Source organism: Prionailurus bengalensis, chromosome F2, assembly GCF_016509475.1.
Source record: "Prionailurus bengalensis isolate Pbe53 chromosome F2, Fcat_Pben_1.1_paternal_pri, whole genome shotgun sequence".
In the NCBI taxonomy this organism is placed as follows: domain Eukaryota; kingdom Metazoa; phylum Chordata; class Mammalia; order Carnivora; family Felidae; genus Prionailurus; species Prionailurus bengalensis.
In genome coordinates this window covers 82,600,440-82,622,880 of record NC_057353.1, presented here as the reverse complement: position 1 = coordinate 82,622,880, position 22,441 = coordinate 82,600,440, and the positions used below count along the sequence as shown (strand labels likewise).

Sequence of the window (22,441 nt, the reverse complement as noted above, 5' to 3'; positions counted from 1 at the left end):
CTGTGTGTTGGGGTGGGCAGAGATGGTTGTGGGCACTCACTGGGGTCAGAGGGCGTGAGGAGGTCCTGACATCAGCAAGGCCCGTGAGGTGCAGGTTGGGTCCTGAGCAAGAACCCGTGGTCTGGGTGAGTCTTGGGCATTGTGAGGGGGCTGGTGCAGGCGTTTGCAATGGGAGGAGAGATCCCTGGGGACCCCTGGGGATGCAGGGTGGCCTCTAGCAGGAAGGGCCATGGTCTGGGAGGCTGCCGCACTTCACCCCAGCCATGATCCCGCTGTCCCCACTGCAGGCTCTGGGCTGCCAGACCACCCACTCCAACCAGGAGGTTGTGCAGAACTGCTGGTTAGTCTTCTTTGCCACCAAGCCCCATGTCCTGCCAGCTGTCCTGGCAGAGGTGGCCCCCGTGGTAACCACTGAGCACATCTTGGTGTCTGTGGCCGCTGGGATCTCTCTGAGTACCCTGGAGGAGGTGAGTGGGGGTTATGTGGGAGGTGAGGCTTTGCCCCCAGAGTCAGTTCTATTGGCCAGGCTCTGCTTCCCACCCCTTGCCATCCGAGACTGGTGCCAGCCTGATTGTAGCCCTTTAGGGAGGCGGAATGGGTGAGACATGTGACACTTGGCCTTCCAGACAGCCCGAACAGGGGGCCAGGGGCCTCAGGCCGAGGGGCCTGAGGTTCAGGCTCCTCCTGGCACTGCGCCCAGGACCCAGGGAGGGGAGCCCACGGCTGGCAGAGGCGAGGGCCTGCCTGGCAGCGCCGACCCCACCCGTTCCCTGACCCCTGCCTCTCTCTGGCCAGCTGCTGCCACCGGCCACACGGGTGCTGCGGATCTCCCCCAACCTGCCCTGCGTGGTTCAAGAGGGCGCTATGGTGATGGCCCGTGGCCGCCACACTGGAAACAGCGACGCCGAGCTCCTGCAGACCCTGCTGGAGGCCTGCGGGCAGTGCGAGGAGGTGCCTGAGGCCCACGTGGACATCCACACCGGCCTCAGTGGCAGCGGCGTGGCCTTCGTGAGTGTTGTCTCATCCCCCGCCCCCCAGGCCGGCCCTTGACCGAGTGGAGCCTTTTCAGGTCCCTGCAGTGACCCCTGCCTTTGGGATCAGATGGCTTGATCCCCGAGCTGCCTGTATCTCTGCTCTCCCCCACCTTTGAGGCTCAGGGCTCATCCAGTCAGAGCCCTGGGCTCAAGCCTCACACCAGCACTGGGCGTGCTCTGGGCCTTGTTTCTGAAGGTTCTGCGCTTTCTCCAGACTGGGTGCTTCATCCAGGGAGAGCGTCAGCTTTGTCAGTCCCCACCCCTCACTGCTGCAGGTGTGTGCCTTCTCCGAGGCCTTGGCCGAAGGTGCCATCAAGATGGGCATGCCCAGTGGCCTGGCCCACCGCATTGCTGCCCAGACCCTGCTGGTGAGTGAGGGCAGCCCCCAGGGACTGTGTGAAGAGGGATAGGCTGGGGTGTCTGCAGAGCAGCGGGAAGGGAGACAGCAGGCCCGGGAAACCTGAGTTAGGATCTGGGATGGCAGGCAGAGCAGGCTACACAGTGGGACTGAGCCTCCCTCGAGTCACCGCCGGTGCCCCTCTCCCCAGGGCACGGCCAAGTTGTTGCTGCAGAAGGGGCAGCACCCGGCTCAGCTGCGGACAGACGTGTGCACGCCGGGCGGCACCACCATCTATGGGCTCCACGCGCTGGAGCGGGGCGGGCTGCGGGCGGCCACCATGAGCGCCGTGGAGGCTGCCACCTGCCGGGCCAGGGAGCTGAGCGGGAAGTAGGGAGCGGGCACTGGCCGTGGCCGCCCCCAGGCCCTCCTTCCCTGCCCCTTCCCGGCACTGCAGCTCTCCCTCCAGGCAGGAATCCCCAGGGCTGCCCCATCCCCGCGTGAGGAAATGAGGACAGGACTGGAGGGGTTCGCAGGCAGGGGATCCCCTCACCTGTAGGAACCCCCCCCACCATGGGGCAGAGAGCACCGTGGCGGTGGCCCCCCTTCGTGGGTGGCCTGGGTTCTGGGGGCCTGAGCGTTGGGACGTGGTGGGCTGGCTGCGTGAGGCAGGAGCAGAGAAGCTGGGCGGGCCCTTCCGACAGCTGCGTAACCACCGCCAGCTGGGGGGTGACGCAGGGACTGCACAAGAGACTTGCTCTGTGCAACGAAGCCAGCCACATCCGCCTCGTACCCAGGCTGACCTGCCATCAGGTGGGGCTACCCACAGGGAGCTGGGCCCTGACCCTGCCAGGCCCCAAGAAGAGAACGGGGCTGGGTGTCCTTGCCCTGGCTGAGGAGGAGCTGCACCCAGGTCCTTCCCTTGGGGACACTCGAGCAGAGCCCCCGCAGGATGGCCGCAGTGCTCCAGCTGGCAGCAGGCCACGGGCGGTCTGGGAGGGTGGCCCGGCCACCTGCGGGACAGAGACTTGGCTTCAGCTGGCCGTGGGCCCCCTGCCCCTGCGGAGCAGGATCTGGGTGATCTGCCCTGATGACCCTTGCATGGGTTGTCCTGGAGGGTCTCGTGGCCTGGCCTCAACTGCAGGACGTGGCTCTTCGGCATGTCCCTGAATGGAGCGACCAGCCCGGAGGGCAGGGAACTCAGGTCCCGAACTGAGGCTGTGGGGCCTGTGGTGGAGGGTGGGCTGCCCGCACTGCCCACCCCCCTCCCCCGGCAAGGCCCTGGAGTGCTGGAGCCCCCCTCCCCTCCCCCAGTGGCCTCCCGACACTGTGCCAGTCACGGGGTGGAGCTAGCTGATTGTGCCACCTGCAGGCCGAGACGAGCAAATCAGTCCTGTCTGTAGGTGGCCTGGTGGCACCCCCCCCCCCCCCCCCGCCACTGTAGCAGTGCCCACCCTGCTCTCGCTCCTGCCCTCCACCCCCCCCCCCCCCGCCCCATTCCATCTTGGCACACTGGCCCTCCTGCCTGTTAGGAGGGTCAGCCTGAGGACATTTCCACACCTGACTTCTCTGAGATGGGAATAAAGACTCTGCTGTCCTGTAGCACTGAGTGACCATACTTGGGCTGACAGAGCCAGATTCCAAGGGCTTAGAGGTACATCAGAGCTGAGGCTTGGGGCACGGGGCTCCTGGGAGCTGGTCGAGCGCAGGTGGCGTGGCTGCAGGGGCGACCCGCCCTGGCTGTACGTCACCATCACCGGAGAGCTCTGGTCAGGTGGACTCGCTGGCTTCCTGACCCCCAGCCTCACCCTCCGGTGTCGGCGGGCTCCAGCAGCGCATCTCCCCACGCGGTCCCCGAGAACCCGGGCGGGTTGGCTTGTGGGGCAGGGGGCGAACCTGTGACCAGCCCTGCCATGAGCAGGCCACTCGCTGAACGAGAGGCGTCTCCCTGAGCCCCCAGCCTGGCTGGCGGGGCAGCCTCGCCCCAGATGGCGACGGCCCTGGACAGGACGGGAACGAGAGTGGCTTTGGGGGCCGGGTCGGCAGCCCGATCATCGGCTGGCCACAAGCCCGCTGATGCCACAAGGCTAAGGTTAGGTTTTCAAGAGACTGGTGGGTCTAGTCTCTCCTTTCATCAGTTTTTTTGTTTTCCTCACTTTTTTGAATCATGAGGTGTTCTAGATCTAAGTATTGGATCGAAAATTATAAAAATAAGACTTTACAGGTACCTGGCTGGCTCAGTCCTGCAGAATGAAACTCTTGTTTCTTGGGGTTAGGAGTTCAGCCCCCGTGTTTCATGTAGAGGTTACTTAAAAAAATAAAATATACCCCAAATTCAAAAAAATATATTAAAAGACTTTAGAACAGGGATGCATATGAAGTTGACACGAACTTTTATTACAAAGCGCATTGGGCTGACTGGGTGAACACCTCCGGCAAGGATGGGCGTGAAAAGGCTCGACTGCGTGCACCCCATAAGCCTACGGTCCCCTTGAGGACACACCTCTGGAGATGAGCCTCACCAGGGGACACCCCTATCTGGGGACAAGCAGTGCCCAGCGCCCATCCTAGGGCTCCGCATAGCAATCCTGGCCTACACTGGGTGGAGGCGTGGGCTGGGGGTCCCTGGTCCCCTCAGCTCGCGGGCGCTCCGTTCCCCTCCCCACATGGTGATGTTGCACCTGCAGTCCACTCCATGTCTGGGGGTCGCTTCCCAAGCACGTAGCCCCCTTGGGCAAGGCCGTGCATCTCGGATGGGCAACTCTCCCCAAAACACAAGTTAAGCGTGGTTTTAATAGGAGCCCACACACCCACTTCCCAGTGCCCCCTTCTGCAGCCCGCTGCCATGCCCTCCGGACACCCCAAGCAGGCCCAACAGCCTCTTCCTAAGAGTAACAACCTTTGCTGCTTTGAGTATTCAGCGGTTCTCCTGAAGACACTCTTGGAGCCCCAGGTGCACCCCTGCCTAGCGCCCACGGGCTCCCAGCCCTACGTCCCTGAGCTGCCATCAGGTGGCGGAAGGAAGGCTTCCTGAAGCCCTGTGCCAGCTGCTTGGGTTAGAGTCCCAGGGCCAGCCACAGCCGGCCACCGGCTCCTCTAGGGGTGCAGGCTTGAGATGAGCAAGCAGAGGTGCCAGCTGGGCCCCTGCCTGGTCAAGCTTCCAAATTCTCCACTTCTCCCCTCAGCTCTCGGATTTGAGACCCACGTATGTAACACGCACACACCTCGACTGAGGACAGCTCCAAGGAGCGGTTTATGTTCTCAGACTCGGGGAGCTGCTCCGGGGGCTCCCTCACCAGTGCATTGCCCCTCCCTCCCACCAGCACACTGCCGGCCTACAGCCTCCGCAGTGTCCGGCGAGCACGCGGGCGGTGGGGGGGGCGGTGGGGGTGTGGACCGCAGACCCAGCCCCCGCCCTCCACGAGAGCTCTGGGCAGCAGCTCCCCAGACAGTCCCCGAAGGCCCCGGGCGCCTCCGGGTCCCAGACCACCCACAGGACTGAGCCCAGAGCGGGGCAGTGACACACCAACACTTGCCTCCCTCTCTCCGGCTGGGCCACTCGGAAGCCCGAATCCTGGGGCTGTGGGAAGCCGCTCCTTCGTCACGCCCCTGGCAGTGCCGGAGGGATGGAAAACCCTGGGAGGCCACTAAGGCACTGTGGGATTGTCCTGGTGTGGCTGTCAGTGCCGCAGGCCAGTGCCGAGGAGGCGGCGTGGCTCTGGGCCCTGGGGCTGGACCGAGTGGGCTGTGGCTGGTCTGGGGAGCTCATTCAGCCATTGGTCAAATCACCAGGGCCCGGAAAGGCTAGAAGGCTGCCAACCCCACAGAATAGGTGTGATTTTGGAATGGAATCTTCCTAAGGAAAACTAACAATCCCAGTGGAACAGAAATCTACACTCCCTGCTGCACCCGGAACGTCCGGCCCCCCGAGTGCCGGGCACCATCCTCCCTTCCCAGCCGACAGAGCCAGCCTCCAAGACTGGCCCCAGGCTGGGGGTGGGGGTGAGACGCACCCTGGCTCCCATGAGGGGTATCTGTAAAAATGGACTTAATGTGCTAAACACCAAAACTGACTGGGGTGCTTCCCCATGGAGATGATCACATGGCTGTAGCACGGGAGCCACAAAGCACCAGGGCTCCAGACTGACAGGAGTGCTGCACCCTCGTCCAGGGCGCGTGACGGGCCCCTGGGGAGGAGGGCCAGAGGTACAGACAGGCACAGGGCTGAAGATCTCAGCTCTCAAAGGCCGGGGAGGGAACGCCGACAGCTGCCCTGTCAGGTGCGTGGTGTCGTGTGTGCGGCAAGGACCCTGGCTAGAACCACAGACCCCACGAGTGTGCTTGCCCAGGGAGGTGTGTGAGCCCGAGGCCTCTCTTCTAGCTCCTCCCTCAGGAGATGGGGGACCAGTGAGCAGAACGACCCTTCACCAACAGAGCCCCTCCAAGCCAGCCCGTGCTGGGGTCCCTGGAACCCCCTGAGCCATAGGGTGGGCCACCTCTGGGGAGGGGAGGAGAGGAGATGGAAAGACTGTGTGTCCCCTCCCTCCAAGTGCAGCAGGAGAACAGCCACTGGGGGGCCACTTGGGCTGGCTTGGTCACACCCCGTCCTCGGGGACTGCGGGAGAAGGACCGATGCCCCCCAGCCTCCGGGCCATGCTGATCAGTGAGCGCAGCTGCACCAGCTTCGGTGGCCCCACCTCCCGGGGGTCCTGGTTCTCCAGCCACCGAAGAGCTGTCTCTAGTCCCCGCACCGCCTCCCCAGCAGTGGGCACCGCGGCCTCCTCCTCCTCCTCTCCACCCCCCATGACAGAGGGTAGGCTGGCGGGGGGTGGAGGGGCGGCAGGGGCCAGCACCGGGGGCCGGCCGGGGCCTGCCTCCTCTCTGCAGCTGTCCAGCAGCCCCCCGTCATCGTCCAGATGCAGCCACTTGGCCACTTCCTCGGGCGCCAGGCGCTTGTAGGCCAGGGCCGCCAGGTGCGTGAGGTCACTGAGCACCCGGCTGTGCTCCGCGGCCTCCTCGGCCTGGCCTGCTGGCTGCCCAACACACTCCTCGCTGGGCCGAGGCTCGAAGGCCGCCCGCAAGCCGAGAAGCCAGCACCGCTCAATGCTGCCAGCCTGCACCAGGTCCCAGGAGAGGCCGGCCAGGTACAGCATGTCCTTGAGCATGAAGCTGCGCATAAAGTCCAACGGGGAGCCCCCCGCACAAGACACAGCTAGCCTCAACAGCTCCCGCTTGTACAGCTGCTTGAAGGCGGCCACCACTCCCTGCTCCAGGGGAGCAGGGATGTGTGCCCGGCTGCTGCCCTTGGACAGGAACAGCACCCGCACGGCACCATCCGGGGTCTGCAGCTCTTCTGGGGAGCTGAGGGGCTCAGGCCGACACCGCCTGAGGGCCTCCTCATTCTCCTCCAGGGCGGGCGTCCTGGCAGCCGGGCTAGGGCAGGGCGGGTGGGCCACCAGCAGCACAGCCCTCTGCTGCAGGCAGCTGCGGCGCAGGTAGCGCCTCACGCCAGGGACGAACTCCTCGAAGAACCAGCCCCGCAGCAGTGGGCGACTGAGCCAGGCATCCGGGCTGTAGCGGTAGGAGGCTGGGAACTTGTCCTGGTTGTGGTGGCGCAGGCTGGGCGGGTCTGGCAGCTGCCCGATGACCAGCGGCTTCAGCTTGTGGCTGCCGGTCAGGTTGGCGGCCAGCAGCACTGTCACCCGGTCGCCCCGCCAGCGGCGGCCGCAGCCCCCCGCGCCGGGGTCTCCCGCGCCCAGGGGCGCGGCCTGCTCCGGAAGCAGCTTCCAGTAGAGGCCAGTGACGTTCGCGTTGTAGATCTGTTCGTCTCCGTAGCCGCCCTCGGCGGGGGGCGGCGGGGCCGGAGCCCGCTCGGGCAGGGGGCCGGAGCTGGAGCCGGGGGGCTGTGCGGGCTCCTGCTTGACGGGCGGGCCGGGCGCGGGGCCCGCGGCCAGAGGCTCGGCCTCGCCATAGATGCGCTGGCTGGAGATGCCGTGGCGCTTCTGCCAGCGCCAGAACCAGCCGTGGCTGGCCTTGAAGGTGCACTCGGGCCCGTAGATCTGGCGCGCGAAGGCCTCGGCCTGAGCCTGGATGAGCGGCCCTGACAGCGGCACGCCGTGCTGGCGCAGCGCCAGGAACCACGAGTAGACGGCGCGGTCGATCTCCTCCTCGTTGGCCAGCCGCATCTTCTTGCGCTGCGTGCCCACCTCTCCGCCCAGCTGCTCCAGGAACCAGCGCAGCTTGGGCTCGTCCTTGAGCCAGCCGCGCAGCGTGCCGCCCGGCACGCCGAAGTCTCGGCACACGCTGGCCTGCCGCTCGCCGCCCTTGACGCGCTCGATGGCCTGGAGCTTGTCCTTGATGGAGTAGGCCTTGCGGAAGGCCATCTTCACGGCCACGCGGGGCCGCGGCCCGGGCGCGGGGGGCGGCGGCCTCACGGCGGGAGCCGGGGTGGGTGCGGGGAGCCGCGGCGGCTGCGCGGGGCGCCCGGGCAGGGGATGGCGGCCGCGGCGCGGGGCTGGGCCGGTCGGGGGGCCCGCGGGGTACATGGCGGCTGCGGCGGCAGCGGAGGCGGGGGCGCGGGGGCCACACGCCGGCCCGGCCGGCCGCGCGGGGCGGGGCGCTGGGGGCGGGGCCGGCCGGGCCCTCCCCTTTGTCTCGCCAGCTCCGGGGGCGCAGGCGCGCTGGCCCGGCCACCCAGCCCCGCCCCGTGCGTCGCCCAGCCCCGCCCCGCGCCGCGCCGCGCGCCGTCCGGCGCGTGCCGGCTCAGCAGCCCCGCCCCATCCCGGCGAGCCCACTGCACCGGTAGCGCAGGGGTGCGGACGAGCTGCCGTCCTGTTCGCGGCTGCTAGCTCCAGCTTCTCTGGGAAACTGCGAGCCCCGTGGTGACTCCCACTGGCTTCTGTCTTTGCAGCCGCGGGGAGCGTCGCGTCGCGCGGAGGGCTGTGACGGCCAGGCGGGACGTGCGCGGGAGCCGCTTCCCCTGCCGCGGCGCGTGGTGCATCCCTCTGCTTCATTTCCCGTGCGCCGCCGGGGCGACTCTCCCTTTCCTCCACCGTCGCACGCCACGAGCCCTCCTCCTTGGTCGCCGCGTCCTTGGCTGGCGTGAGTACCGCAGCCCGCGCCCGCAGGAGCGGCACGCGCCGCGGAGGGGCCGGGGCGGGCGCCCGGGCCGGGGCGTTAGTGCGGCCGGGGTGCCGGCGTAGGGACTATGGGAAGAGCGCGGCGCTAGGGGCGGGCGCAGGGGGGCGGGGCGCGCGGGCCACGTGGCCGGCGGGACCCCGACTGCGGTCCCGGCGGCAAGGTGGCGGCCGGGAGGCCGGGGGCCGCGTGGGCCCCTCGGTCTCGGTTGGTCCCGGTCCTGTAGCCCTTCTTTTGTCGGGCACGCGTCCGTTAAGCACCTGCTGCACGCCGGTTCTGGGCCAGCGGGACAGGCTCGGGCCCAGCCCTCGCGGAGCCTTGAAGGTTCGTGAGCGCGGGAAAGAATAAGGGAGTGACTGCTGAGTGACTGTTGAGTGACTCAGAAGAAATTCTTAGGGTTCTCGGAGTGGTCGGGAGTCCTGACTTGGATAAGGGTCCCGGCAGGAGGCGACGTTGAAGCCGGTCTCTGTAGGGGTGGGTGACGCCTTCCCGAGAAATGGGCACCGTGATTGGAAGGAAGAAGGGGGCCAAAGGAGTGGAGTGGGGTGGAGGCTTGCGTGAATGAAGGGCCACCCTTCAACAAGACAAATACTTGTCCGGCTAAGCTTTGGGGCGATCCCTGCCTGAAGGGGAACACCTCTTCAAATTGACTCTGGCGTGTATCTTCTCCGAGGGCTCAGGCTTGGCCCGGGGGCGGGGCGGGTCACTCTCAGGACGCTTCTGCATGGGCAGCTCTGACACCCCAGCCTTCTCTGGGTACCCTGAGCCTGGCTGAGCCGCCAGTGAGCTGGCTCACATGGGATTCGAGCGTTCCTGTGCCCTGCCCTGTGAACAGGGAGTCCCAAGAAAGTGTCATCTTGCAGAGTGACTGGCACCCGAGCTGAGGAGCAGGCTTTTTCTGTCACCTCTATGGGGGCAGTCAGTGTTCTGGGCTTCATGCCAGTCCTGGGAAGAGCCTTTTACCGGCCAGAGACAACTGCCCTCTGGAGGATCCTGGTGCAGGGGCACCCCCTCCCCCTCAGCTTTGCCCCTGCGGAGCAGGGTGAGACTGCCAGGGTTCAGCACAAGTGGGCAAATGTGCTTGAGCAGCGTTTCTGTGAAAGAAGTGTCCTTGCAGGGACGTGTGTGCGCGCATTTGAAGATTGACCAGAAAAATACCTCCAGCAAGTTGTGCGTTGGTGTCGTATTTTGGGGTTCCACAGGCAGGAAATGCTGGCAAGCGTGTTTGTTGAGCCTCCGCCCTGCACCAGTATTTTAAGGTGACATGTATGTGGTCAAAGCAGGTGGTAGCATGGCACTGAAGCTCCGTGCAGGCGATGCAGGGAGACACGGATCCCGGGCTCTTCACCTCCCTGACTCGGGGGCCTCCCTTCTCCGCTCAGTCCTCCAGCCGTGTGAGGCCCGTGTGCACAGAAGGGTTGAGGAAGCACGTGCAGTCCTTGGGGTCACCCTGAGGGAAGGGCGCATAGGCCCGGCTGGTTAGGTTAGACAGGTCTGGTAGGCTGTGGCATCTGAGGCGCGGACATTGTTGAACCTGCCCCGGGGTGACCAAGGTAGCTGTGGTGTGAGCCTGGAATCTGAGGGCTTGGGGGCCCCCTTTCTGCTGCCAGGACAAGCCGGTACTTCTAAGCGGGGCTGACATCAGGAGTCAGGTTGGGAAGCATGTGGGGCTGTGGAGTGCCCCCTGCAAGAGTCAAGTGGCATCACCCCCGTGCACGTAGAGACGCGCCGTTGGGTAAATTTACCCCTCTGTGTGCCTTCCCCCCGTGACTCACGGTTCCAGGTGTCACAGCGCTCTCAGACATCGCAGGTACGGCAGGCTTTGTCGTGAGGAAGACGGAGCTGGCGTGCAGACCCCGCCCCCCATTCACCTCTGTGGGATCCCCCTTCCCCTGGAGGGGCCGCAGACCTTTGCCCTTTGCCCTCTGGGTGGACAACTGGGGGGCTGGTCCGGGGGTGTGGCTGTGATGGGGTGGTGTCCAGGGGAAGGTATTGTTGGAGGGCAGAGTCTGGTGAGGGGCCAGTTCCTCCCAGAAACCTACCCCATTCCGCTAGGCCCCAAGAGACTTACAGGCCCTGGCACCTTGTGGGCGCAGTGCCGGGGGCCACATCCTCGCCTTCCGTCCAGGCCGTCCAGCCAGGGGTGTGCTGTGGGGGCCGCTGCCAGGGCCGCTGTAAGAACTGCCTTCCCAGCTCACGTGCTTTGGAGCATGTCTCCACGGGGGTGCTGGGACGGTTGCAGGGGAGGGGTCGTCTGTGGCCAGGACCAGCTCTCCTACATGGCTCACCTCACCCCGGTCCCTGGTGGCTAGGTGGGGCATGGCCCCTGAGTACCCCCTTCCGTGGGCGAGGTCTCAGCCTGCCTGAGGCTCGGGGGCTAAGTCTTGGTCACGGGCAGCCCAGCTGGGCCCTGCAGTGAGCAAGCAAGTAGACGATGGCAGTGGGCAGGGACACCTGGGGCCCCCTCCTCCTGGGTCTTCGCTCTGCTGTTCTGGGGCCTTGTTCCTCATGCTTCACTGTAATGGAGCCAATGCTGTGTGTGTGGAGAGAGCACGGGAGAGAGAGGAGGGTCCCCACTCTGGCTGGAGGCTCGGATGTTCGTGTTCTCAACGGGGATCATTTAAACTCAGATTTGCTTTTCTACCAGAGAGAGGGGTTTTCAGTTCAGCAGGTCCTCGTGGGACGTGGAGCGCTCAGAGAGCGGGGAGATTGAGGCAGTAAAGGTGGGGGGCACTCTGCCGGCTGTCCTGGGAGATGGAGAGGCCGGGGGCAGGAGAACCCGACTGCCTGGTCCTGCAGCAAGTGTCCCCGGAATGCTGCTGTTGGCCTGTCACCACACCGGCTTCACTGCCAGCAGGTCGACTGCCATGTGTGCAGGTCGACTGCCCAGGGCCTGCCGTGTGCTCCTGGGGGGCAGCTCCCTGTCCTCATGCCAGTGTCCTTGAGTCTGCCGCACCCGCGGGCACCTTGGACGTCCCTGTCAGTGACTTGGTGCTGCTGCTCTCCTTGCTGCGGTGTGGGGCAGACGCGGGGGCCAAGGGGCCTGGCTAGCAGATCTCTGGGTTCCGGTGAGTGAGCAGCTGGGGGCGCTCCCAGTGCAGGGCGGGCAGGGCTGTCCGCCGTGCCCTGCAGGCTTTCTCAGAGATGGCTTCGTCTGCGTGTGGCTTCCTCGGCTCCTGGACTGCTACCTCTGTCGGATTTGGGGCGGGGCACTTAGTGTTTCTGGCCCGTTTTCCCATCTGCGAAGGGACTAAAAGCCCTGTCCTTTTGTGCACACCGTGGGGACTTTATGTCTTTGTTCAAGCGTGGAGTGGTGGCGGCTCCCTGCCCCAGCGTGGGCTCCGGGGCTGCTGGGCCCCATGGATGGTCCTGGTTGTCTCGTGCCTTGTCCAGCAGCCCTGGACTTAGGGCAGCACGACAGCGGGGCCAGGTAGGGATCCCCTCGACAGTTGCACGTGGCAGTGGGGGCACTGAGTGCTGGCTCCTCTCCCCCCAGAGGGCTTGTGCTGGAGTGCGGAGCGGGTGGGAGCGGTGCTCAGATGGGCTTGCCCAGTCCAGCTAATGCGAACCATAGGAACTGCTCATTTTGTGGTGCGGGGGGTGGGGGTGGGGTGCTGTCCCGAGTGGGTGGACTTGGTCGCCTCCGGGGATTTGGGTGGTGGGTCTTTGGTGCTCATCTTCAGTTTGCTCGGCCAAAGCTCGCGCCACCTTTCCAAGCACCTTCTGCAAAGACCTTCCAGCCGCTGTGCTGCCCTGACTGCCTCTAACCTTGCTGCTTTCTCTTCATGCCATCCTAGGAGACCAGAGGGAAAGTAAGTACCCACCTGTCCCGTGCCCGGTGTTCCCTTCACCTCAGCCAGGGAGCCCCTGGCCCACAGCCAACGAGGCATTCCAGCGCCTGTGCAGGGCCCGGCTTGGCCAAGCTGCCAGGCCTTACTTTCCTTGTCTGCAACACAAAGGAGTTGGCTTTGCTGTCGTTGGGCTTTGATCCTGCCAGGCAGGGCAGCGCGTGGGTGTCTCAGTGCATCCCTGGGTTGAGCCAGGTTGTGCCTGTGGTGGGGGGCACTCCCCGAGCAGGCCGGGGCTGGTGTGCTGGCCCTCCCCTCTGGGCAGAGGACACCGGGGACACCCCCTGCCACAGGCCACACCCCTTGTTCTTGAGAAATCTTCAGAAGCAGTCTCTCCCCGCCTCCCCCCAGGTGTGGCCCCCAGAGCTCTGAGCAGGCCCTGATCTGATGTCAGGAGACAAGGACAGCCTCTAGGCCAGTAGGTTCCAGCAGGACTTCACCAGTGGGGCGTCAGCCTAGTGGAGCTCAAGGGGCTGAACCAACTGAGCTCTGGGCCCCTCTGCTGAGGGTCTGCTGGGGGCTCGTTGCCAGAAAGTTTGAAGGGCGGACAAGCCCTGCCTGATTGGCCTGCAGTCCCCTCAGGGACGGTGGTGATGTCACAATGCCTTGCCTCTTGAGCACACGCTCCCCGCCTCTCACCACTGCCTCTGTTGTCAGCCTGGCCTTGGTAAGGACTGCTGCCGGCCTGGGGAGGAAGGCACAGGGGGGCGTCCCAGGGGTCTCTCCAGGCCTGGGGCTTCCGTCCTGTGGCTTGTGCCATTAGAGGCCCCCAACACGTCCCTTCACAGTTCAAGCGAGGATCTTCCCCCACGTCTTGAGTGGACGCGGGGCTTACACAGCCGGCATGTCCCACGGGGTCATTAGAATCAGGTTTCAGTTTTGTTTCGGGGTGTCAGGAAAGGGATGTCAATGCTGCTGCAGGTGACGGGAAAGGTTTGCCGCCTTACCTCTGGAGACCTGGTCTCCTGGAGACAGGGCCCAGCAGGTGCGTCCCCCCACGTAGGCTACTGACTGACCCCGCAGAAGCTGGGATGGTCCTGGGTGTTGGTCATCTGGCGTGGGCGCTTCTGCTTTGGGGAGCAGGGGCCAGAGTCCAGCCTGTGTCTGGACTGGATCTCTGCCAGCTACAGCCATTCCTCTAGAACAGGCCTGTGGAGCGTGAGCTCAGACCACTGGGCACGTCTTAAGAGCAGACTGGCTACTGGGGCTTTCTGGGCTTGAGCCGTTTCTGGCCAGAGGCTGCAGAGGTGGTGGCAGTGGTGGCCCAGACTCCTCTATTCAGATGACTGTGGTCTCCAGACTGGAGGGGACACCACCTCTATTGAAGAGGCTGAGGTTCTCGGCAAGGGTTTGGTCCACAGTGGCAGATGGGACACACAGTTCCCCACCTGCCTCCCTCTGTTCTAGGGATGGGGCCCCTCACATCAAATGGTTCTGTGACTAGAGGCGGGTGCCCTAATGACCCTGGGGCCCAGAGTTTCCCACGTGGTCCCTCCTGTATTGCGGGTGCGCCCAGAGGTGGCTGTGGCTGACCCGGAGCCTGCTTCTCACTTGCTGCCTGAGCCGCCAGGCTCCCTCTCTTCCGGATGGTCACTAGCATCCTCCCTGTGTCTCCCCCAGTGTGGCCCCTGCAGGGCCGGGCCCTCCACCCTGTGCTCCCAGCTGCTCCCCGAGACACTAACCCTTGTCTGAGACCCTTGCCAGCTCCCCTTGGAGCATGCGCTGCTGCAGGCGGTGGTGTGGCTGCGGCAGGGGTATGCCGCCACGGGGCAAGGTCCGCCGTGGTGGCCTGGCCGTGATGGGGCTGGCCTGGGAGACTGCCGCGTATACTTCTAGAAAGCGGAAGCACCAGTGCCTCAGGCAAGGTGACCAGATTTAGCAAAGTCAAAGGATGTCCTGTTAAAATCCTAGATGAACGACGAATAACCCTTCAGCATAAACGTCTTAAATATTTCGTGGGACGTGTTTATTCTAAGAGTTATTTGTTGTTTATATATCAGTCAAGTTACCTGGGTGTGGTGTGTATTTCATTTGGCAACCCCCTGTGGAGGCTCTAGGGGAGAAGGCTTCTGTGGTTGAAGAAGTTTGGAAACCGTTCTCTAGACCCCTCTGGAGAGCCTGGGCGCATTAGGAAAGATTGGCTTTACAGCTAAAAGAACGCATACGTACGCACATGCATGCACGTCATTGCTTATCGCTTTACTGAGCTTCCCGTGGACTTGACTTCGGGTCCTTGCTTGTGTCTTCCTGGCACCCCCACCAGGGAGCACTCCCAGGCCCGACCAGCCCTGAAAGTCAGGCTGAGGAGGGGGGCGGGGCGCCATCCCCATGGCCCGCGGTGTTGCAACTGCCTTCTTGTGCTTGCTTTTTAACGCTGTGCGGAAGATGAGGAGCGGGAGAGCCGCCTGTGCCCTGGAGACCGTCTGGGAGGACAAGCAGAAGTATGGGGAAGCCGAGCGGCGTTTCTACGAGCACGAGGCCACACGAGCCGCCGCCACCCAGCAGCTCCTGGCTGAAGCGCCAGCCGTGAACGGGCCTGGGAGGGAGGACGCCGAGGAGGCAGACGCCCCTGACAGCAGCAGCAGGAGCGACCCCGGGAGGAGCCACGACGGAAAGAAGCCTCTGCAGAAGAAAAGGAAGCGCTCCCCAAAGAGCTGGTTCGGCCAGGCAGACCTGGCCCTCGTGGGCCTCTCGGCCGACCACGTGTGGCTGGACAAGCCGATGTTCGACCAGGCAGAGAGCGCCTATCGCCAGAGGCTGGCGGATGCGGCTGCCCAGGCAGCCCAGCGGGTTGCCCTGGTCCCCCGAGGCCCCTGCACCCACGGAAGCCAGGTGGCCTGCCACCATGTGACCTGGGGCATCTGGGTCAATAAGTCGTCCTTCGACCAGGCCGAGCGGGCGTTCGTGGAGCGGTCGCAGGCCTCGCTGTTGGCCGCAGAGGGGAGTGGCAGGCAGGGGGCTTCTGACACGGGCCAGCAGGCAGCTGCCCCCGATCTGGCTCTCGCCCGCCAGCCCGGCCCGCTGACCGACGGCCAACCCCCGCTGGGCAGTCTGCAGGCGCTGGTGCAGGAGGTGTGGCTGGAGAAGCCCCAGTACGATGCGGCAGAGAGGGGTTTCTACGAGGCCATGTTCGACGGCCACCCTCCTGGGAAGGTGCGCCTGCAGGAGCGAGCTGGCCAGGCTGAGGGGGCCAGGCGGGGCCGCAGAGACCGGCGAGGCCGAAACGCCGTGGGAAGCAAGCGGGTCGGGCCTCGGCGGGTTGACGGGGAGGCCGCCTCTGCCCTGCCCTACTGGTATCTCCTGCACAAAGATGCTGAGGCCCCCTGGCTCAGCAAGCCCACCTATGACAGCGCAGAGTGCCGCCATCATGCCGCAGAGGCCCTGCGAGTGGCCTGGCGCCTCGAAGCTGCATCCCTGGCTCACCGACCTGGTGCCCGGTCTGGCCCGACCATGTCCAGCCTGAGACCCAAGTAGGAGAAACCTGCCGCGTGGGTTCCCGGCCCGGGCTTCCCTGGGCTGGGGCCCTGGCTGCTCTTCTCCCCACCCCCCCTCGCCCTGGCACGGCTCTCCCCAGCACTCCTGGACCCGGCTAAGTTGGATGCAGGAGTGGGTTGGGCAGAGGTAGCTTTCTGTTCCTGGGGCAGTGCAGCCTCCAGGCCACCTCTTGGGGATCACAAGGTTTGGGGCTGTCGAGGGAGGAAAGGGGTTAGCACAGGGCAGACTCTGCTTGGGTAGGGTTTCCCTTTCTGCTGGGCAACTCCCAGTGCCCCTGGCTGTCGCACTGCAGGGCAGGGCCAGTGTTAAAGGCTTCTGGCCCGAGCCCTGCTGGGGAAGACATGGGAGCTGGCACGTCCCTCCTGCCCCTTCTGTCTGTCCTCCCCTACCTCCCGTTTCATAATCACCTCCAGGGTGAGGCGAGTGTCTCAGGCACACCAGCACGTTGTCAGTCGAGTGGCCTATGTCTGAGGGACACCTACTGCATGAGGCTCACTCGCCTTCGGCCCCAGGATGGTTCCATGCAACACCGGCAGTGGTGTCTGGACGCCAGGATCTGGAGAAGGGCAGGGGGAGAGGCAGGCGGCCGGGCAAATGGCAAGCGCGGCAGCGGGAGGGTCCGGGGCGTGGGTGGCCGTGCGGAAGGCCGGGCCCCAGGGAGCGGTGCCACCCTGGGCCCCACATGCCCTTCAGCAGCCTGTTAGCTCGGTGTGAGCGGCGGGGTGTGGGAACCCGTGTGCAGGAGCATCCCCATCAGCAGCCTAGGGTGAGTGTGGAGCCAAAACTGTTCACGGTGGCCTGGCTGCACCTGATGGCTGCGTAGGGGTGGGTGGAGGAGAGTCACGGGGCCCGGCTCCTTTCCTGACACCAGGGGCGCACTCGGTGTGGTCCAGTGATAGCCTGGGGCCCTTGGCACAGAGGATTGGTGAGATCGGGTCCGTTTCTGTCACCGTTGCTCAGGAACAGGAGGGGCCATGCCAGGTGGAGGGCGGTGGGCACAGCCGTGCGGCTCCCACTCTAGAGCAGCAGTTCCCAAACTTCCCGGTCTCTGGACCTCACACGGTTTTTGTGCTGTTGGTTTTTGTCACGTTAGCAATTAAAATAGAAACGCGGGTAGTTCTTCAGTCGTTGAATAAGAAGTCGATCACGCGTTAACGTAACGACTTATTCCTACGAGCAGCAGTGTTCCCAAGACAAAAAAATTCAGTGAGCAGAGCGGCCTTATTCGACATTTTTGCAAATCTTAGTGGCTTGTTTAACCAGGAGGCACCCGGTTTGTCACACTTTCTTCTGCATTCAGTCTGTTGGTGTGTATTGTCTGATGGACGTAATTGTGCCTTGCACAAACGTGTAGTTGGACAGGGAGGACCCCGGGGACCCCCAGGGGCTCCTCACCACACTTTGAGAACCAAAGTGGCGGGAGCCGGGAGTTGTGGGGGGGGCGGATTACAGACTTGGTTCGGGCAGTGCCAAGGCACCTGTGCTCCGACCTGGACCCCTCGTCACCTTGCACCCTTGGTGTCTGGGCCGTTGTGGGGCACTCATGCAGGCCAGGCCTGGGGCCTTAGGGCACGTACCCTCTCCTCCCAGCCAGGCTGTCTCAGTCTCGCCTTCCCTTCCCAACAGGAAAATGGCTACAAACTTCCTAGCGCACGAGAAGATCTGGTTCGACAAGTTCAAATACGATGATGCAGAGAGGCAGTTCTACGAGCGGATGAACGGGCCCGTGGCTGGCTCCTCGCGCCAGGTGGGGGGGTGCCCTCGGGGCACCGGGGGACTGTGCCAGCACGGGGTGGGGGCGGGCAGAGGCACGTTCGGCCCCAGCGGCTCTGCTCCAGGCGCTGGTGGTGGGGTCTTTGCGGGCGCGTCCCTGGATCTGCTCGAGATGGGACGCGGCACCTCCGCCGTGTCAGACCAGCAGGCACACCGGTGCCCATCAGGACGGGGCGGGGGCCTCGGGGCCGTTGTCATAGCTCCTTGCCATCCCACTGAGCCTTCGGTTCTGTGCAGCTCTTGCTGTCTGTAAGGGTTCGTCTCTTTCTTTCCGCTAAAATTGTTCTAACGAAAAGGAAAAAGCGGTTCTTTCTGCACTGTCTATAGGAGAACGGTGCCAGTGTGATCCTCCGTGACATTGCCAGAGCCAGAGAGAACATCCAGAAATCCCTGGCTGGGGTGAGTACCTGCAGGCCCGCATCGGCACTGCTGCCCTCCGGCCTGGCTGCACGCCTCCCCGCCGCCCCAGTACCCCGGTACCGCTGCGATCATTTGGGCCTTAGGAGCACAGTGGGGGCGGGGCATCCAGCACGGTGTTCCCGCCCCAGCGGGCTTCGGTGACTGAGACTGCCACAGGAGCCGATGGCATCCGTGCTGCTGCCCGGTGGTCACCCAGGACTCCCACCTGCCCTCACCCTGCCTGTTGCTGTGGCGCCATCCCCAGGCTGGGCCTGGGGGCCTCCTCCCTGCTCTGCACTCTGTGTGGGGAGGAGTGGGAGAGGCCTTTTTCTCTTGCTTCCTACGTCTTGCCTCCCTGGAGAGATGGGTTCACAGGATGGGAGTCCAAATGATAAAATTTGAGGCCCAGAGAGGGGCCGTCCAGCTGCGTTTGGCCCCCGGGTCCCAGATTGGGTCACAAGAGAGGAAAGCAGGTCCATGTTTAGCTTTGTCCCCAGCCTGGTTGGGCAGATGTCCCCAGGAGGAGACAGACCCGCTGCTCTGCCTTCTTAACGAAGTCGAGACCTTGTCCTCTCTCTAGGACACATGGTGTCCTGTCCTTGAGGGTCGAGGATCAAGCAGAGTTCTGCTCCTAGAGACTTCAGGAGAGAATCCTTTCCTTGGCTTTTCCAATTTTGAGAAGCCGCCCACATTCCTTGGCCTGTGGCTTCTAGCCATCAGAGAATCCTGATTGATGGCTGTTTCTGTTACGTTTCCTTCTCCTCTGCCTCTTGGGTACACGGAGCCTGGTGACGACGCTGAGCCCACCCACATAATCCAGGAGGATTTCCCCATCTCCAGAGCCTCCGCTTCATCACGTGCAAAGTCTTTTTTGCCATTTAGGTCACCTTTTTACAGGCTCGGGGACGACTACGTGGGCACCCCCGCCTGCCCAGCTGCTTTGGCTATACTGGCTCTCGGGCCATAGGCTGGACAGCTGTGGGGGGGAGGGTCCCTGCTTGGGCCAGGCAGCCGTGGGGAGGAGCTGGCGCCAGGTGCGTGGGGTGCCAACCCCCAGAAGGCCAGGGTGCCCAGTGGCGCTGAGGTTTCTGGGCCACAGGAGCCCCCCCTCTGGCCCTCAGGGGGCCCTGGATGTGTTGGGGTCGACCTCTGGCTCCGGGTCTTGGGGAAACCATGTGGGCCCGCTGGGAGGGCTTGGGGGAGCCCCTGTGTGCTGGGGGGTGGCACCGCTGGAGGCCAAAGCATCAGAGACCAAGAGCTTAAATGGATTCCTTTCTCAGTCTGCAGGCTAGAAGTCCAAAGTCAAGGTGTGGGTAGGTTCTGAGGCCTCTCCTGGTTTTCCTTTGCCTTTACATTGTTTTTTGTGTGTCTGTATCCAAACTTCGTTTTATAAGAACACCAGTCAGAATTCGGGCCACTCTCCCGACTTTGTTGTAACCGGATTAGCACCATAAAGACCCAGTTTCCAAACAAAAGCCCCTGTTCTGAGAGCAGCACGAAATTCAGAGGAGTAAATTCAGAGGAGTATCGTTCAACTGCTAATGGACCGGGAAGGACCTTGCTGACTCAGCCCCAACACTTGGGTTTGGGCTCGATAGGGCTCAGCAGACACTGGGCCTTTAGAACCAAGGGGTTCCTGGGAACCATGCATGCTGCCAGGGACAGGGTCGGAGATGGGGTTGGAAAGGTCTGGATTCCACACCCTGGCATGTGGCACTGTCCTCTGAGGCTACTATGTGGCTGGCTCCTTGTGACCCACCGTCACAGGCTAGGATTAGGGTAGCCTTGGTTTGCCTTATTGAGGTTGGGGTTGGGGTTGGAGGGGGGGCTAGACTCCCTGGTGAACAGGAGGAGGATGGTCAGGGCCTCGAGGGAACAGGAAGGTCTGGATTTCATCCCTATCTGATGGAAACTTTTGGAAAATCCTAGTGAGAACGGCATTGCAAGCTGGGGTGCTGGGGAAACAGGTGGAGAGGAGGCCATGTGGCCGCAGCCAAGGGTCGGGCGAGTCCCGCACGGGGCTCCTTTGGCAGGGAGGTGGGGGGCGGGGGTTGGGTGCGGACACTCACGTTGAGCTGAAAGGAGGGGAGTGGTGCCAGCCGCTCCTGGTTCCAGTGCTCTGACCCCAGCTGACAAGGGAGCTGCTGGGTCACAACGGGTAGCACTGCTCCCCGATCCCTGGGGCAAGGAAGCCAGGCACCTGTCTGCCTGTACTTCCTGGGGGCTTTTAGCTTGTCTGGGCTCCGGGGGTACACAGAACAGAGGAGGAAGCCACGGGGCTCGTCCTGTGGCTGCCTGGCAGGTGGGCTCCGGGTCCAAGGTCTTCATAATTGGACACAGGGAGGGAGGGTAGGGACAGCGGCCCTCAGGGAAGGGCCAGGTACACTTCGTCCTCCTAGACCATTCTATCAGGGTGTGTAACTCAGGTGTGGACTGCGGCGCTGTGCTGAGGGGCTCCCTGGGTGGCACCGCTGGAGTCGGGTGATAGGGATTCCCAGTCAGGGAGGAACCAGAGGGAGGCTGGCAGGCAGGATGGGGCCCCGGGTCACTCAAGCCTTTCAAGGGCAGGCTTGGTGAGCCAAGTGGCAGGTGCGTGGCCTGGGGGAGGCAGGGTACTACGTACGGAGTGGGCGCCCCCTGCAGCAAGCTCTCCTGACTCCCACTGGCTCCTCAGCTGCCCTCCCAGCCTGCTTCCAGTTCCCAGCTGCGCTGCCGGGCCCTGCTGTGTGGCCCAGGCCGCCCCTGGAGCTTCCTCCCGCCCGACTGTGGCTGTGGGCCCCGCAGTAGCTCCGTGCTGGGGCTGCCCTGGGCCCTGTGCCTTCCGCTTGGCCAAGGACGTCGCTCACTGCTCTCCTGCTTACAGGGCCTCCTCCCACCCTCGGGTGCAGTGTCACAGGTGGACCCAGTGGGCTGACAGGAGCTGCTTCCTAGTGTCCAGCAGTTTTCCCACCTTTCTTGGGGCCCTGATTCTCAGTGGCTGTGACTGGGGGGAACCCTGGAAGCAGGCAGGGGTGCAGAGTCTCACTCTCCCCCTGCCTTGCAGAGCTCAGGCCCTGGGGCCTCCAGCGGGCCGGGCGGAGATCACAGTGAGCTCGCCATCCGGATCGCCAGCCTGGAAGTGGAGAATCAGAGCCTGCGAGGCGGTGAGGCCCTGGGCCTAACGGGTGGGGCACCGCACCCAGTCCCCGCCGTCTGACCAGCGGCCCCTTTGCTCCTGCAGTGGTGCAAGGTCTGCAGCAGGCTGTCTCCAAGCTGGAGGCCCGGCTGAGCGCACTGGAGAAGAGCTCACCCACCCACCGGGCTGCAGCCCCACAGACCCAGGTGCGCGCCCTTCTCGGGCCCTTTGGGGAGGGGGTGGGGGGTGGGGGGTGTTCCTGTCCCCCTCCCCGCCACAGCCTCTTAACCAGGGTGCAGAGCTGGGGCCCCGGGGGCGGGGCCCTCAGCCTCCCTCTCCCATGGCAGCACGTGTCCCCTATGCGCCAAGTGGAGCCCCCTGCCGGCAAGGCGGCCACCGCCGCAGAGGATGACGAGGACGATGCCATCGACCTGTTTGGCAGCGATGACGAGGAGGACAAGGAGGCAGCCCGGCTGCGGGAGGAGAGGCTGCGGCAGTACGCGGAGAAGAAGGCGGGGCGGCCCGCGCTGGTGGCCAAATCTTCCATCCTCTTGGACGTCAAGCCTGTGAGTGACCCTGCCCCCGGCCTCTGCCCTTGGCCCTGCCCCGGGCTCCCGGTGGGCTCAGCGAGCTGGCCGGGTTCAGCCAAGAGGAGAGCTGCGTGCCCTCTGTGCCCTGGGGGGCGAGGGGAGGGGCCGGTGAGGGAGGGGCACTCCCTGGGGTCTGCAGGCTCCTGACCCAGCCTCTCCACCCCTTGATCTCCCAGTGGGATGACGAGACAGACATGGCCCAGCTGGAGGCCTGCGTGCGCTCCATCCAGTTAGACGGGCTGACCTGGGGGGGCTCCAAGCTGGTGCCCGTGGGCTATGGCATCCGCAAGCTGCAGATTCAGTGTGTGGTAGAGGACGACAAGGTGGGGACGGACCTGCTGGAGGAGGAGATCACCAAGTTCGAGGAGCACGTGAGTGGCAGGCCCCCAAGGGAACCCCTGGCCTGGCAGGGTGCTGGAGTGGGTGGGTGGGTCTTCGGGAACCAAGGCCCCACTTGACCACGGGCCTCCCTCCTCCTCCTCCTCCTCAGGTGCAGAGTGTGGACATTGCTGCTTTCAACAAGATCTGAGCCCCAGCCTCCGGCCGTGGGGTGTGGGGCCCTCAGCCATTAAAGACGGAGATTCCACTCTGGCTCCTGTCCTGGTCTGGGCCCGGTGGGTGGGCACATTCAGGGAGCAGCACTGCTACACCCCAGGCCTCAGACGTGGCCCGCACCTCGGTCGTGTCCCACCCGGGCCCTTACACCCAGGAAC

At 64.3% G+C, this 22,441-nt stretch overlaps 3 protein-coding genes across 5 annotated transcripts in view; 2 read left to right on the top strand and 1 right to left on the bottom strand.

Annotated features, from left to right (window-relative positions):
• PYCR3 (pyrroline-5-carboxylate reductase 3) overlaps positions 1–2,973 on the top strand; it is a 5,249-nt gene extending 2,276 nt beyond the window's left edge. The window contains exons 3-6 of one of the 2 annotated variants that reach the window (XM_043601977.1): positions 288–467; positions 796–1,008; positions 1,310–1,402; positions 1,583–2,973. In XM_043601977.1, coding sequence (XP_043457912.1) covers positions 288–467; positions 796–1,008; positions 1,310–1,402; positions 1,583–1,765 — 669 coding nt within the window. In that variant the 3' untranslated portion in view covers positions 1,766–2,973. Of the gene's footprint in view, positions 1–287; positions 468–795; positions 1,009–1,248; positions 1,403–1,582 lie in introns of both variants that reach the window. The other variant, XM_043601976.1, reaches the window with a different exon arrangement.
• Positions 2,974–3,747: 774 nt separating this feature from the next.
• On the bottom strand, positions 3,748–7,979 carry TIGD5 (tigger transposable element derived 5). Its single transcript, XM_043601975.1, has one exon. The coding sequence runs from the start codon at positions 7,914–7,916 to the stop codon at positions 5,967–5,969; it is 1,950 nt and encodes a 649-aa protein (XP_043457910.1). The 5' UTR covers positions 7,917–7,979; the 3' UTR covers positions 3,748–5,966.
• A 205-nt stretch (positions 7,980–8,184) lies between these two features.
• Positions 8,185–22,314, top strand: EEF1D (eukaryotic translation elongation factor 1 delta). 2 transcript variants are annotated; one of them, XM_043601973.1, is made up of 10 exons: positions 8,358–8,472; positions 12,306–12,320; positions 14,742–15,826; positions 17,478–17,598; positions 17,952–18,023; positions 21,067–21,166; positions 21,244–21,344; positions 21,486–21,704; positions 21,905–22,099; positions 22,219–22,314. In XM_043601973.1, the coding sequence occupies exons 3-10, from the start codon at positions 14,742–14,744 to the stop codon at positions 22,255–22,257; spliced, it is 1,932 nt and encodes a 643-aa protein (XP_043457908.1). In that variant the 5' UTR covers positions 8,358–8,472; positions 12,306–12,320; the 3' UTR covers positions 22,258–22,314. The 2 variants fall into 2 exon arrangements, with proteins under 2 accessions (XP_043457909.1, XP_043457908.1); XM_043601974.1 differs by lacking the exons at positions 12,306–12,320; positions 14,742–15,826 and having other exon boundaries at positions 8,185–8,472.
• The last annotated feature ends 127 nt before the right edge of the window (positions 22,315–22,441 follow it).

Bases quoted from the DNA above. Each gene is read 5' to 3' on its own strand.
- TIGD5 (XM_043601975.1), bottom strand. From the start codon at position 7,916: ATGTACCCCGCGGGCCCCCCGACCGGCCCAGCCCCGCGCCGCGGCCGC.
- EEF1D (XM_043601973.1), top strand. From the start codon at position 14,742: ATGAGGAGCGGGAGAGCCGCCTGTGCCCTGGAGACCGTCTGGGAGGAC. The intron at 21,167-21,243 runs GTGAGGCCCTGG...TTGCTCCTGCAG, and splicing joins GAATCAGAGCCTGCGAGGCG to TGGTGCAAGGTCTGCAGCAG. The intron at 21,345-21,485 runs GTGCGCGCCCTT...CTCCCATGGCAG, and splicing joins CTGCAGCCCCACAGACCCAG to CACGTGTCCCCTATGCGCCA.